At 49.2% G+C, this 15,959-nt stretch overlaps 1 protein-coding gene across 2 annotated transcripts in view; it reads right to left on the bottom strand.

Annotated features, from left to right (window-relative positions):
- The window catches only part of CASP9 (caspase 9), a 34,880-nt gene that overhangs the window by 3,744 nt on the left and 15,177 nt on the right, over positions 1-15,959 (bottom strand). For both annotated transcript variants that reach the window (XM_055385180.2, XM_019011435.4), the window contains exons 3-8: positions 14,400-14,434; positions 13,425-13,601; positions 12,516-12,605; positions 11,137-11,284; positions 1,809-1,988; positions 440-549 (exon numbers count right to left, since the gene is read on the bottom strand). In XM_055385180.2, coding sequence (XP_055241155.1) covers positions 440-549; positions 1,809-1,988; positions 11,137-11,284; positions 12,516-12,605; positions 13,425-13,601; positions 14,400-14,434 — 740 coding nt within the window. The remainder of the gene's footprint in view (positions 1-439; positions 550-1,808; positions 1,989-11,136; positions 11,285-12,515; positions 12,606-13,424; positions 13,602-14,399; positions 14,435-15,959) is intronic.

Raw genomic sequence — 15,959 nt, 5'->3', positions numbered from 1 at the left:
CTGTTTCCTCACTGGGGCCTCCTGAGAAGGCGATGTACAAGGAGGGGTTCACAATTCTTGAGGGTCAAGAGTAGAAGACTACATGATGCCCACAGGATATAGGGAGGGGCCCATGACCCGCCTTCAGAGTCTGGACAGAGCCATCCTGCGCTGGCACTGAGGACCAGCTCCATCAGTGGAGGAGCGGGAGGTGTCAACCTGGGGACCTTGGAGGAGACAGGGAAGGCAACTCTTTGAATAAAGGGCAAACGTCACCACAGGCAGGATGCCTCTCATAAAGAGACACAAAAGTGCCGACTCCAAGGCTCAGAGGCAGGAGTCTACTACCTTTTACCCTTGGTTTGGGCCTGCCCTGCTCACCCCTAAATCCCCAGCCCCAGGAGGACACGCTGCCCCTCAGCAGCCTCCCCTCTCCTTTGCAGAGGAAGGCAGCACTCACCCTAAGCAGGAGGGACTGCAGGTCTTCAGAGTGAGCCCACTGCTCAAAGATGTCGTCCAGGGTCTCAACATACCAGGAGCCACTCTTGGGGTCCCTCCAGGAAACAAAACCTTTGGAGGGAGGAGGGCTGAACACTGCTGGAGAGCCACCCCCCTGCCGGCTCCCCACCGCCCCTCTGGCCATGCATGCAGGCTCAGGCGCCCTCCAGACCTTGACTCATGCATACAGCAGGAGCAGCCTGGCCCCTGAGGCTCTGCCCTAATCATGATCTTATTTCACCCTCATGACCATCCCCTGATTCCGGCTATAATTCCTCTTTTCCCAGCAAGGAAACCAAGGCTTGGAAAAGTCAAGGGACTCATCCAAGGCATAAGAAAGGAAGGAAACTGCCAGGCACAGTGGCTCACACCTGTAATCCCAGCATTTTGGAAGGCGGAGGGTGGGCAAATCACTTGAGGTCAGGAATTCTTGACCAGCCTGGCCAACATGGTGAAACCCTGTGTCTACTAAAAATACAAAAATTAGCTGGGCGTGGTGATGCATGCCTGTAATCCCAGCTACTTAGGAGGCTGAGGCAGGAGAATTACTTCAACCCGGGAGGTGGAGGTTGCAGTGAGCTGAGATCATGCCACTGAACTCCAGCCTGGGCGACAAAGCAAGACTCTGTCAAAAAAAAAAAAAAAAAGGCCGGGCGCGGTGGCTCACGCCTGTAATCCCAGCACTTTGGGAAGCCGAGGCAGGTGGATCACGAGGTCAGGAGATCGAGACCATCCTGGCTAACATGGTGAAACCCCATCTCTACGAAAAATACAAAAAATTAGCCAGGCGTGGTGGCAGGCGCTTGTAGTCCCAGCTACTCAGGAGGCTGAGGCAGGAGAATGGTGTGAACCCGGGATGCAGAGCTTGCAGTGAGCCAAGATCGTGCCACTGCACTCCAGCCTGGGCAACAGAGCAAGATTCCATCTCAAAAAAAAAAAAAAGAAGAAGGAAGGAAACTACCGCTTGCTGCACCTACTACGTGCCACGCACTGTGCTCAGTGACGTGCCAGCCACCTTGTTTAATTCCCATGGAAACCCCTGAGGCACGATTCCTATTCCCCTGCTAAAGATGCAAAGGCAGAGGCAGGGTCAGGCAGAGGAGAGGCAAGTGAGGCACAGGAACCCAAGGGCGCAGGCCTCCTTCCAGTGCGCATCCTTGCCCGCTCAGCCTGAGCCGACGCTCAGAGAGAAGTAACTTGCTCAGGGTCACAGAGGGGCAAAAGACAGAACCAGGACTCATACCCTGGTCTTTTCTCTCACCACACAGCTGCCTCTAGGGCAGAGGGGAAGACCCACTGGCTGCGAGGACGAGCCCTTCTGATGTGCTCACCTGGGAAAGTAGAGTAGGACACAAAGATGTCACTGGGTGTGGGCAAACTAGATATGGCATCCAGCTGGTCGAAGGTCCTCAAACCTTCCTGGAACGGGGTGGCGTCTGGCTCGGGGTTACTGCCAGGGGACTCGTCTTCAGGGGAAGTGGAGGCCACCTCAAACCCATGGTCTTTCTGCTCTGCAGGAAGCAGAAACAAACACCCCTTGTCATTGAAATACACAGACAAGGATGGTTCAACATATGAAAGTCGGTGCAATATACTACATTAACAGTGTGAAAGGAAAATAAATCTTGGGACCCCAAACTCATTAAGCCAAATGTAAAAATCAAGCTGGGAACTGGGTCACACAAACCTGCCTCCCCGCTTTGGTTCCTAAATGAGATGGCTACAAGATGAAAAGCTACACACCTCTCCCATATTTTGCCCACAAGGAAATTCCTGGTGAGCTCCAAGATAGTTGTCTGAAAAAATTCACCACGGCAATGTAAATGGATAGCTTATCTTTACAGAGGCATCACCCCTCTGCCCACCTGGCACAAATGCATATCTGATTATTCCCCTGCCCCATTTGTCTTTGTTATCTTATGTAAAAATGGAGGTTCCCTGCATTTTCCCCTGCCCTATGTTACCTTACGTAAAAATGCAAATTCACTGAGCCAGACAAATGCTTGAATGACTATTTTCCCCCTACCCTGCTCTTGCCTGAAAACTGTGTACTTCTCAATATCCTGCCCTTTCCCCTTTAAATTTGGAACCCTAAAATTCATGTTCAGAGAAAGGCATAGACCTGTCTCCTGGGGGTGCGTCCTTAACTTTGGCAAAAGAAACTTCTTAAATTGACTGAGACCTGTCTCAGATTTTTGGGGTTCATAAGAGAATGAAAAAAACCCTACATCATCATCTCAATTGATGCAGAAAAAAGCACATGACAAAATTCAACAAGCTTTCATGATAAAAACGGTCAACAAACTCAGAATAGAAGGAAACTACCTCAACATAGTAAAAGCCATATATGAAAAACCCACAGCAAACATTATACTCAATGGTGAAAGACTGAAACCTTTTTCTATAAGATCAGGAAGAAGGCAAGAATTTCTGCTTTTGCCACTTCTATTCAACACATTACTAGAAGTTAATAGAGCAAGGAGGCAAGAAAAAGAAATAAAAGACATTCAAATTGGAAAGAAGGGGTAAAATTATCTCTACTCACAGATGGTATGATTTTATATGCAGAAAACCCTAAAGATTAAACACTATTAGAACAAATAAAATTAGCTTATTAGCAGGATACGAAGCCAACCACAAAAAATACTTCCATTTCTATACACTAACAACGAACAATCAGAAAAAGAAATTACAAAAATGGTTCCATTGACAATAGCATCAAAAATAATAAAATAGTTAGAAATTAACTTAACCAAGATGAAAGACTTGTAAAATGAAAACTACAAAACATTGCTGAAAGAAAGAAGGCTGGATGCCATGGCTCACGCCTGTAATCTCAACACTTTGGGAGGCTGAGGCAGGAGGATCCCTTGAGCCCAGGAGTTCCAGACCAGCAAAACCTCATCTCTACACATAATAAAAAATTTAGCCAGGTGTGGTGGCACGTGCCTGTGGTCCCAGCTACTCGTGAGGCTGAGGTGGGAGAACCACTTGAGTCCAAGCAGTTGAGGCTGCAGTGTGCGGTGATCGCGCCACTGCACTGCAGCCTGGGTGACAAAGCAAGACCCAGTCTCAAAAAAGAAAAAGAGCCGGGCACAGTGGCTCACACCTGTAATCCCAGCACTTTGGGAGGCCAAGGCAGGCAGATCACCTGAGGTCAGGAGTTTGAAACAAGCCTGGCCAACATGGTAAAACCCCGTCTCTATTAAAAAATACAAAAATTACCCAGGTGTGATGGTGGGCACCTGTAATCCCAGCTACTTGGGAGGCTGAGGCAGGAAAATCACTTGAATCCAGGAGGCGGAGGTTGCAGTGAGTCAAGATCGTGACATTGCACTCCAGCCTGGGCAACAGAGCAGGACTCCATCTAAAGAAAAAAAAAAAAGAAAGAAAGAAAGAAAGAAAAATAAAGAAGATATAGGCCAGGAACAGCGGCTCACGCCTGTAATCCCAGCACTTTGGGAGACCGAGGCTGGTGGATCACTAGGTCAGGAGATTGAGACCATCCTGGCCAACATGGTGAAACCCCGTCTCTACTAAAAATATAAAAATTAGCTGGGTGTGGTGGCGTGTGCCTGTAATCCCAGCTACTCAGGAGGCTGAAGCAGGAGAACTGCTTGAACCAGGAAGTCAGAGGTTGCAGTGAGCCGAGATGGCGCCACAGTCCTCCAGTCTGACAACAGAGCGAGACTCTGTCTCAAGAAAAAAAAAAAAAAAAAGATATAAATAAATGGAAATATATCCTATGTTCATGGATTAGAAAACTTAAAGATCTCAATACTACCCAAAGCAATCCATAGATTAAATGTAATCCCTATCAAAACCCCAATGATGTTTTTTGCAGAAATAGAAAATCTATCCTAAAATTCACATGAGAATCTCAAGGGACCCCAAATAGACAAAACAATCTGGAAAAAGAGCAAAATTGGAGGACGCACACTTCCTGATTTCAAAACTTACTACAAAGCTACAGTAATCAAAACAGTATGGTACTGGCATAAAGACAGACATAGGTCAGTGTCATTGAATACAGCCCAGACATACACCCTCACATGCATGGTCAAATGAATTTTGAAAAGGGTGGCAGGACCATTCAGTGGGGAGAGGGCAGTGGTTTTTTGTTTTGTTTTGGGGGATTGTTTTTTGTTTTTTGAGAGTCTCATTCTGTCACCCAGGCTGGAGTGCAGTGGTGCAATAACAGCTCACTGCAGCCTTGACCTGCCAGGCTCAAGTGATCCCCCACCTCAGCCTCTCAAGTAGCTGGGACTACAGGTGCCACCACACCCAGTTAATTTTTGTATTTTTTGTAGAGACAGGATCTTGCCATGTTGCCCAGGTTGGTCTCAAACTCCTGGGCTCAAGCAATCTGCCTGCCTTGGCCTCCCAAAGTGCTGGGATTACAGGCATTTTTTTTTTTTAAGAGACATGCTTTTGCTCTGTTGCCCAGATTGAAGTGGCATGATCTTAACTCGCTCCAGCCTCAAACTCCTGAGCTCAAGCAATCACCCCAAAAAAATGGTTAAGATAGTAAATTTTATGTTATATGTATTTTGCCACAATTTTTAAAAAGTCACATAAAACTTGTCTTTTTTTAGAAATATAGTTGAGGAAACTGTCCACTATATCATAGGCACTCACTCAAACCCTTTACTCAGGCTGTCAAGGTCACAGTGTCCCCTTTAAGACAATCAAGGGAGAAATGTGTCTGGAGTCTCTATTCCTGACTTCTGTCTTGCAAATACCAGATATAGAACTACAGAACACCAGATTCCATGGATCTTGAAAGTGATCTTTTTTTTTTTTTTTTTTTTTGAGACAGAGTCTCGCTCTGTCATCCAGGCTGGAATGCAGTGGCATGATGGCTCACTGCAAGCTTCGCCTCCTGGGTTCAAGCGATTCTCCTGTCTCAGCCTCCCAAGTAGCTGGGACTACAGGCGTGTGCCACCACACCTGGCTAATTTTTTGTAGAGACGGGGTTTCACTGTGTTAGCCAGGATGGTCTTGATCTCCTGACCTCGTGATCTGCCCGCCTCGGCCTCCCAAAGTGCTGGGATGACAGGCGTGAGCCACCGCCCCTGGCCAAAGATCTTCTTTCCAATGGCGGCTGGAAAGCGTAAAAACCGCGCAGGCCCCTCTAGCAAGTAGCTATCAGTATTCCATTTTATGTAATTAGGCAACTGAGACTGAGATAAGTTAAGGGGTTTCCCCCCAGACAGAGGCTGACTGGGACTTTGACCTACCTCATTTTTGAGTCTACTATTACCAATGGCTGGGATTTTTCCATGTTTCTTTACATCTGCACAGTGATTTTATCTCTAAAATCAGTGGTTGTATACCTTAAATTTTTAATTCACTTGTACATTAGAGAACTGTAGAAAGCTGCAGGACATCCTAGGATGTATTTTTGGAATCCAAACTTTTACTTTTCTTCTCTCCTTGTGTTCCCTCTCTATTTTGTCCTAGTGTTATCATTTGTACTTCCTGCACTATGGCAAATCCTTTTCTAGAATCAAAGAAGCCATCAGAAAAATACCAAATAGACACCAAGTCATGGGTAATGAAATCCATGGAGATGTTTACACCTTCTAATCCAGTAATTTCCTAAGAAAATAATTCAAATGCAGTCAAAAGCTTTCTATATGAAGACACCTGTGGTTGTGTGAGCCAAAAATTAGATATCACCTAAATGGCCGACATTAGGAAAATGGTTTAGTAAATTAGTGCATGTCATGAAAATGGCCCATTATAAAGCCATTTGAGCTAGTGATGATGAAGGCCATGGAGATCTGGGGAACTGCTTAAGGGATAATGTTAGCTGAGAAAAGCAGACTGTGCTCATGGGCTGGAATCCAAAAGGAAGATGCAAAAATGAGATGGCTGTATTAGCTTATAACATTCTGAATTATTTTCTTTTTTAGGTTGCCATATTTTTTGTCTTTTCCATTTTAAAATCTAGACTCCCCAAAGGCAGTGCCAAGCTTGGAAAACAGAGAGGTCCTGGCAGGACTTGTGCCCCACATGGCTCAGCTACAGAGCTACTGAAGCGGAGACACTGACGGAGGTCTTCCAGGATGAGGTCTTCTGCAGTAGGGCTCATGGTGGGTGGGGTAAGGCGGAGCACAGAGGGCTACTCAGGAAAGAAGGCATCTAACAAGAGCTTTGGTTAAAATATATATATATATATATTTAACTATGTATACATACTGCAGAAAAAAAAAAGAGAAATTTTTTAAAAAATAGGCTGAAGTTGGAGTACGAGTGATCCAGAGGGTCCCCTGCAAAAACACTCCTGGAGAATGTGACTGTGATCCAGGCCCTGATGCCATCAGGGAGAACGGTCCTGGTGAGAGAGACAGCAAGTGCTGTGGCCGCAAGGCAGGCAGGTTTGCATGGCTGAATCTATGTGACTGAGGGAAGTCACGGTTCACCCAGAGGAGCTGGGGGCCCATCTGGCAGGAACAGAGGTGGCTCTGGCAACCCCATAATAGTAACACCAAAATCTATTGACCTCTTACCCCACACAGCTAAAGCTCAGAAACCATTGGTCATTGGCATTCTCCCAGCTGATGTGAGGGGCACGGAATTCTGCCCCATGTTTTTTGCCTCTCAACTATCCCGCTGCTTCTCACGGAGGCCCCCAGCCTCCAAAGGGGGGCCTCTTTGATCTGTGACAGCCACGTTTTTCTCTAGATTTTGTGGTTCATCGCTTCTGGTTGTTTTCTTGGTAGAGACTCCGGAATCTGCCCCAGGTGTCTGGGAATGACGTGAAGCAGCACAGCAAGGAGGCCTGAGGCGTGAATGTGATGGTGCTGGGTCTGCCTGGCAGCCTGTGGGGGCGGAGGGATGCCTAAGCGGGGGATGCCGTTAAGAATGGCCAGAAGAGACAGGGTGAGCAGAGAGGCTGAGAAGAGACAGCAGATCAGAGCAGGGGGTGTGGGGGAAAGGAAAGAGGGGGTCAGGCAGGGCGCTAAGGCAGCTCCGTTCACGTGTCAGCCTCAGCCCACAAATCTGATGTGAAGGCCTTGCCTAGGGTGTTCTGCACTGTATGCATGGCTTGGTTCTTGGAGAGCCTCGGTTCTTAGACAGCCTCATTAATGCAAAACTTCCCGTAAGGCAGGACTCATTCCCCATAAGAATAAATATACAGTAGGAGGAGGAGATGTTCCCTCCGCACAGAAAATCCACAACCACTGCAGCATATTGTCATTGCTTTCTGTCTTCTCAGCCCGATCTCTCAAATCCCAAAGAGGGGTCACCCCAAAATTGACGGCTCAGCCTCAGAGAGGTGGCTACTTGGTTGCCTGTCACGCTGACGTTGCACACCAAAGTTATCGACTTTAAGGCACATTTTTCAGCCCTGGTGCTGTTACCTCCTAATGAAGGGGTGGATGACATGTTGGAGGGTTTTAAAATTATTATTTAAAAATGATTTTTAAATTATTTATTATATTTAAATTAAATTATTAAATGATTTTAAATTAAATATTTTTAAATTATTATAGTGAGTTATAAAATAGCAATACAAGAGTCCTCAAAACCCAGGACAGGTGTCCTGATGCATGTAAACAGACCCCTCGCCAGGCACTAGTGAAGAAGGGGACCTTTCTATTTCTGCTCTCAGCTGACGTGGCGCCACCATGTGGTAACTGCGTTAAGCACCAGGTCACGCAGCCTGCGGAGGCAAAACAAGGACCCGACTCCAAAGTGATATCTTAATCACTGCATGCTGGCTTTGAAATCTTGCTGTTTTCTGTGAGTTTTGTTTTAATGATGGAAATCTACATTATGCCAAATTTGGCTCATAGTTTTTTTTTATTTTTTATTTTTTTAGAGACAGGTGACAGACTGGCTCTGTCACTCAGGCCGGAGTGCAATAGTGTAAACATGGCTCACTATAGCCTCGACCTCCAGGGTTCAAGCGATCTTCCTGCCTAAACATCCCAAGTAGCTGGGACCACAGGCACACACCACCACGCCTGGCTAATGTTTTAAAATTTATTATAGAGACTGGTCTCAAACTCCTCGTCTCAAGAGATCCTCCCACCTCGGCCTCCCAAACTGTTGGGATTACAGGCATGAACCACCACAGATGCTTTTGTATGGTTCTCCTTTACATTCAAATTAGAATCCACATGAGACACAACCAGACTGTGGGCTCTGTGCCAGGCTGGGGGCCCGGCTGCAGGGTAGGCCTGGCCCTCCCCTCGGAGCTGACCAGGGGATAAGCCCATCTCAGTACAATGAGACAGTGCTATGGTAGGGGAGGGACAGAGGCTGCAGGAGCACAAAGGCCAGCTAACCCTGACTTTGGCCAAGAAAGGGGGTGTTTAGGGAAGTGACAATAAATTGTAACCAGAAGGATGGATGATTAAGAGTCAGCCAGGTGCCAGGCACGGTGGCTCATGCCTGTTATCCCAGCACTTTGGGAGGCGGAGGTGGGAGTATCACTTGAACCCAACAGTTCAAGACTAGCCTGGGCAATATAGTGAGACCCCCACCTCTAAAACAAAATAAGTAAAAATGAATTTTAAAAAAAGAGTTAGCCAGGGGAGCAGGTAGAAGAGCAAGCAAGAGCCTGGACATCCTGAGAAGGCTGGGCCGTGCTGGGGACTCGGAGCATGCCAGGCTGGGGGAGGTGAAGTGGCAGTGGCCAGGTCACCAAAGGCCTTGGAAGCCCTGCTACTGAGTCCTAAGAGTGACAGCAGATATTCACGTGACAAAGGCCCTCCCTGCTGTTGAGACTGAGACTGGATGGGGCATGGGAGAAGCACAAGACCGGCTAACTGTCCAGAAAGTAGGTATGCCTGCTCAGCCTGCATTCCTAATTCCCTTGCCCTTTTTGTCTTTCATTTGATTCATAGGAGAAAGAGGGACCGGAGGCTCCGAAGGAAAAGCATTGCTGGACCACACACTGTGGATAAGACAGGAGGTGAGGCAGAGCAGGGTTTCTACAGCCCTGCTGAGAGTGGCAGCCTTCCTCACTTCCTGTTACTGTTGTCCTGAGGGAACTGTGCTGGCGACAGCGGGGTGGGGGACTCTTATGTGACACTGGGTCCTCCGGGGTGGGAGTGGGGGGCAGGCTGGGTTTTCAGTTATTAAAATGAACCAATCACTGTACACACACCAATTAGTGCATTAAATATTATTAAAGTTGCCTGGGCACAGTGGCTCACGCCTGTAATCCCAGCACTTTGGGAGGCCGAAGTGAGCAGATTGCTTGAACCCAGGAGTTCAAGACCAGCCTGGGCAACATGGCAAAACCCTGTCTCTACAAAAAAAAAATAGAAAAATTAGCTGGGCATGGTAGTGTGCACCTGTAGCCCCAGCTACTCAGGAGGCTGAGGTGGGAGGATCACCTGAGCTTGGGAGTGGGTTCTGTTATTTTCCCCATTTGCTGAGCTGTTTAGAGATGAACTGGCCCAGGGCTGTGTGATAGATAGGTCAGTAGCCAATCCAGGGTTAATCAAGTGTTCTCAATCACTTGTGGTCAAGTTATGGGCATGGGTCATGACAGTGACTTAATACAGTTCATGTCAAATTATAAATTCCAGGAGACTGAAACTCTGTTTTTCCCCTATCCCCAGCACCTAATGCACAGCCTGGTATATACAGCTGGTGCCCAATAAACACTTACTGGATGAATGATGTGACCAGAGGCTGCTCTCCTAAGTAGCCTCCACCCAACTCCGCCAATGTGGAATAGGGATAGGGCAGTTGGATGTGCACAGGAGAAATAGACCACAGGTGCCCATGTCACAGCTGGACGAGCTGGGCAGTGCTATGGTATAACAGTGCTCACTTCTCTGGCAGATCAGGCTAGAGGCAAGGAACTGATATACCTTCTGAATGTTCCAGTCCGTGGAGAGCCTAAGGCAGAGGGGACTCCCTGGGACAGAATTTCTAGCGCTCCCTGATATTCCTGTCATGACCCATAAACTAGGAACCCCATGTTTGTCTCTCTTCCCTCTTTTTTTATAAGAAAATCAGGTAACACTGTAATAGGAGTTAAGTTTAAAATTAGAGCATACAGCAAAACTACAAAGAATCCAAGTAATACGTTTAAAAAACTAAACAAAAATAGAGACAGGGTCTCGCTGTGTTGCCCAGGCTGGTCTCGAACTCCTGGCTCAAGCAATCCTCCTGCCTCGGCCTCCCAAAGTGTTGGGCATGAGACACTGCACCCAGCCCAAGTAATCTTTAAATGTTCCTCGAACCCCCACAACTACGCTTTTGAAAATTCCAATATTTAAATTCTTTGGTTTCTGCATGCAGTTTAGCTGTGGCCACCCTTTCTCTGGGATAGTGGAAATGGGGTCTAGTTGATGGAGGTCAGGAGAATGGTGGCAAGAAAAATAAAAAGAGGTTTCTCCTCTCTCTTCTGCTTTCTTTTTGCCAAGTCTTTGGAATTGAAGCTGCCAAAGTTACTCGAGCCCATGATGCCACTGTGCCATGAAACAGAAGACTCTGACCTCTACAAAGCAGACACAGCAGGGCCTGCTCCAGCCAGACAGAGGTGCTGCCAAAAAGGGACCATGTGTGGTACCCTCTGACTGCCTGGAGAGACCTCATGGGCCCTGTGAGGGGCAGGCTGGAGAAAGAAGCAGGTGGCGGCTCCCTCCCCACCAGACCCACCCAGAGGGAGGCTGAGGAGCTGCTTACCCCCACCACAGGCCTGGATGAAAAAGAGCTTGGGCTTCCCTCCCAGGCTGGGGCAGCTGGTCCCATTGAAGATGTTCACAATCTTCTCGACCGACACAGGGCATCCATCTGTGCCGTAGACAGCCCCTGGGAACTGCAGGTGGCTGGCCTAGAAGACCAAGAACCCTGGTTACAAAACCAAGAAGTTGGAGTAGGAATCCAACAGCCTGTTCAGAGGTTTAGTGGGAGCCAAGAATTCGGAAGGTCAAAGCCAGGGGCACGAGGCTGATTGAGACAGAGCAGGTTGGTTCTGGAAAGACCCTGGTCAGCATCTGGAAAGACACCTTGACAGCAAGGGGTCGCATGTCAAACTCATGTGCCTCTAGGGGCCAGTGTGCCTGGAGAGTGCTGGCTGCGGCCTCTAGACCAGTGGTTCTCAAAGTTTGGCCCCTGCAGCAGCGGCATCAATATCGCTTGGGAACTTGTAAGAAATGTGATTCCTGGGCCCCACCCAGACCTCATTTTCAGCAGTATGGTCCTCCAGGCCCCTCTGACTGAGGCAGCTCAACGCTGAGAGTGGCTGCTTTAAATCAGTTCAGCTCAGACCTCAAGTGCATGGAAATCACCTGGAAACCTTGTTGCTGGGCGGACTCGGAATGAAGAGGTCCAGGGTAGGGCCTGGGAGTCCACATTCCTCACGAGCTCTAGGGACCATATTATGAGAGAAAGGACCAAAGGGAAAGCCCTGCCCAGCCACAGGCTGGAGTTTTACTGGCTGAAGATGCTGGCCTCGTCAGGCCAGACCTTTGCGGTTTGTCAAGAGAAACTAGAAATCCTGATTTTTATGTGAAATTTGCCAGTTTTCAAAACACCGTGCAGACCACAGGGGGACTCCAGGCCCCAGCTTGTAACTGTGATCTGTCCAACTCCTCAACTTAAAAGATGAGGAAACTGAGGCCCAGTAAGGGGTAAGGGCTTAATCACAATGACAAATACATAAGGGGCCAAGCCCCCAGTGGGCCTGATGTCCTGAGTCCCACCAGCAGCAAGGGACCTGGGGCAGTGCCTCACAGGACAGAGACAGGAGCTGAGACAACATGTGTGCTGTACCCGCCTCTGAACAAACTCTGGGGGCAGGAGCTTCGTGAGCAGACCTGGTCTCTGCCCTCCCTCTCCCAGAGGGCTTGTCCCAGGAACACCGACCTGCCCAGGACGGTGCAGCCAACTCCTCAGAGGACCACATGGCTCTCAAGAAAACAACAGGAGGTGGGCAGGGCCCCACAGCCCTTTTCCACAAAGCCAAGGGTGTTTTGGACACAGGAACGGACATGGCCCCTGCACAGCCTCTTGGCACGGCCAGTACCCAATGCCTGCCCAGGGAGCAGTGGGAGGCTTCCTACCTGACAGCCGTGAGAGAGAATGACCACCACGCAGCAGTCCAGAGCACCGTGGTCCTGCCGCGCCAGCTCCAGCAAAGCCAGCACCATTTCCTACAAGAGAGGGCTGCAGGTGAGCCAGAAGCACAGATAGGTCTGGATGCAGACTGGGCCGTTCCTAACAATAAAAGGGCCCAGCCTGGCCAGGCATGGTGGTTCACGCCTGTAATCCCAGCACTTTGGGAGGCCAAGGCAGGTGGATCATTTGAGGTCAGGAGTTCGAGACCAGCGTGGCCAACATGGTGAAACCCCGTCTCTACTAAAAATACAAAAAAAAAAATTTAGCCAGGCGTGGTGGCACACACCTGTAATCCCAGCTACTCAGGAGGCTGAGGCAGGAGAATTGCTTGAACCTGGGAGGCGGAGGTTGCAGTGAGCCGAGATTGTGCCACTGTACTCCAGCCTGGATGACAGAGTGGGACTCTGTGCCCCCGCCCCCCGAAAAAAATAAAACAACAAAGGGCCCAACCCAAAGGCCTGGGCAGAGCACTTTCTCAGCTTCCCAGGGCCAGTACCGAAGTGCTGACAGTCCCAGCAGTCGTAATAGCCACCGTTTTCGGGGAGAAGGTGCTACGCTTGGGCACTGTTCATCTAACCCCCAAAACAACCCAAGGAGGCAGGTACTATTCCTGCTTTCCAGACAACGAAACTGAGGCACAGGAGGTCACACAGCAGGTGGCCGAGAGAGCCAGTCCTCAAACCCGGACTTCTGCGTCTGAACTTGAACCTGTAGCCGCTGGGCCATCCTACCTCCCATGGTCCTCCAGATGTAAGGGCTCGCCTGGGGAGTCAGCTGGCTTTTGGAGTCCCTCAAAAGATACTTCCCCACCCGCTGCCCCCCACCCTGTCTCCCTCCACAGATAGTGAGTGTACCTTGGCAGTCAGGTCGCCCTTCACCTCCACCATGAAATGCAGCGAGGAGAAGCGACGCCGCAACTTCTCACAGTCGATGTTGGAGCCAGTGCGGGTGCGGAGCCCGGACTCACGGCAGAAGTTCACATTGTTGATAATGAGGCAGTGGCCACAGGGCTCCATGCTCAGGATGTAAGCCTGCCAGCACAGGGACCCACGTAAACCCGGGCTCTCCCCAAGCTCCCTAGAGGACAGTCTCGAGAGGCGGGAAGAAAACGGGGTCTGCCCTCCCACACAAGGAGTAGCAGGGTCTCCACCCGGCATTCCAGGGCAAAAGAGAAGCAACTGCAGGAAAGACTAGTACTAGAAGGTGACCCCCCCATCTTGGTATTAAGGGAAGGGAGCTGGTAACCTGGAAATCCAACAGCCATGAGCATTCATCCCAAAGGACCTCACGGGTCACTTAGGCCAGGGGTGTACCTGAGAACTCTGTCAGCAGAACCATGCCCAGGCCACCTGGAGGCACCCAAGGCTGCTCCCTCCCCAGGCTCAGTCCCCTTGTAATTCTCTCAAGACAGCCTGTTCTTTTGTTGATGGTACTTATCACTATTTCTATTTATATACTCATTTGTCTAACTTCTCTCTCGCCTAACTGACTGATGGCTCCTTCCCAGGTGGCCCCAGCACAGAGCATGGGAGCTACACAATAAATACTTGTGAATGAGAGAGTGGTGACTTGGTCTGGATCCCGATGCCCGCCCCTCATCAGGTCTGCCCTGCTTCTGCTGCCAGCTTTGCAGATGAGGAAGCGCAGGGATGAACAATCTGCCCCAGCAGGCGCTGGGCCGGAGTCAGGGAGGCTGGGACCAGACCCCCACTGCCCTGCCTAGGGTTGGGTTCCCTGGGCTCCTGACACACCTGCAGGGAAGGACCTGAGGGGTGGGGAGGGAAGGGCCCAGAGCCCGAGCTACTGGCCCAAATTTCATGGAGACTCACCAAATCTGCATTTCCCCTCAAACTCTCAAGAGCACCTGAAGAGGCAGAGAAAGAGAGAAACATGAATGTTGGGTTACAGCAGAGGAGGGGCAAGGGGCTCTGTGAGGACAGCCCCCCAAGAACACAGCAGCGAGAACTCAGACCCTCAGACTCTGCTGGTGGGAGAGCCACCTTGGATATCTGTTTAGAGGTTTCTAACAAAGTTAAACACACACCTACCCTCTGACAGCAAGTCCGCCCTCAGGTATATATCAAAGAGCAAGGAGTGCAAACGGGCACAAAAGACTTGGCCAAAATGTTCCCTGAGGCCTTATTCATCACGCCCCAACATGGAAAAAACCAATCTAACAACAGTTTGGTAGATATACAAATTGTGATACAGCCACACAAGAGAACATTACACAGCCTAAAAAGGAATGAGCTACTGATGATACAGGAGACAGAAAGAAATTATTTAGGCAGATAGTGAGGGTAAAACAGTCCTAGGCAGAATTTCCCTTTTAACAAAATCCCTAAATCGTTTCTTTTCTTTTTTTTTTCTTTTTTGAGATGGAGTTTCACTCTTGTCGCCCAGGCAGGAGTGCAATGGCGCTATCTTGGCTCACTGCAAACTCTACCTCCCAGATTCAAGCAATTCTCCTGTCTCAGCCTCCCAAGTAGCTGGAATTACAGGCACCCACCACCATGCCTGGCTAATTTTTTTGTATTTTTAGTAGAGATGGGGTTTCACCATGTTGGCCAGGCTAGTCTCGAACTCCTGACCTCAGTTGATCCACCCACCTCAGCCTCCCGAAGTGTTGAGATTACAGGCATGAGCCACTGCACCCGGCCTCAAATCATTTCTTTTCTAACAAAGAGCAGCCTGAAAAATCAAGCTGCAGACATAGATAAGCAAGCTGGAAGCTCACATGAGTGAATGCCAGCAGCTGTGCCAATAGAAAAGGGCTACCAGGGGGCCAGGTATACTCAACAAGGAGGCTCTATCTTCCCTTTTGTCACCACAAGACAGTAAAGAAGTAGGCAACATGGCACTGGCCAGGTAGAGAACCCATCTGCATAACACAAGATTGGAGTGGGGCTGGCCAGCTTTTCGCACCACATGCAAATGGCACACCTAGCCCTAACCAGTTTTATGCATCCTATGCAAATGAAACACCTGGTCTGACCAATCTTTGTGCCCTATGTAAATCAGACACCATCTCCTCAGGCTCATCTTTAAAACCCCTTGCATTTCATTGCAGAAACAGCAACCCATTTCACTGGGACCCCTCTCTCTGCAGCAGAGAGAGCTCTTCTCTTTCTTTCACCTATTATACTTCCACTCTGAACCTCACTGTATGTCCGTGTCCTAGTCTTCCGTGGCTGTGAAGACAATGAATCTTGGGTATTTACCCCAGACGAATGACACCGCTTCACTGATACATGCAATGCGGGATAACCTTGAAAATGTGCTGCGTAAGGCCAGGTGCGGTGGCTCACGTCTATAATCCTGGCACTTTGGGAGGCAGATCACCTGAGGTCAGGAGTTCGAGACTAGCCTGGCCAACGTGGTGAAACCCC

Source organism: Gorilla gorilla, chromosome 1 (genome assembly GCF_029281585.2).
Source record: "Gorilla gorilla gorilla isolate KB3781 chromosome 1, NHGRI_mGorGor1-v2.1_pri, whole genome shotgun sequence".
NCBI classification, from domain to species: domain Eukaryota; kingdom Metazoa; phylum Chordata; class Mammalia; order Primates; family Hominidae; genus Gorilla; species Gorilla gorilla.
The sequence above is the reverse complement of the archived record's forward strand: the minus strand, read 5'-3'. Positions and strand labels throughout refer to the sequence as shown.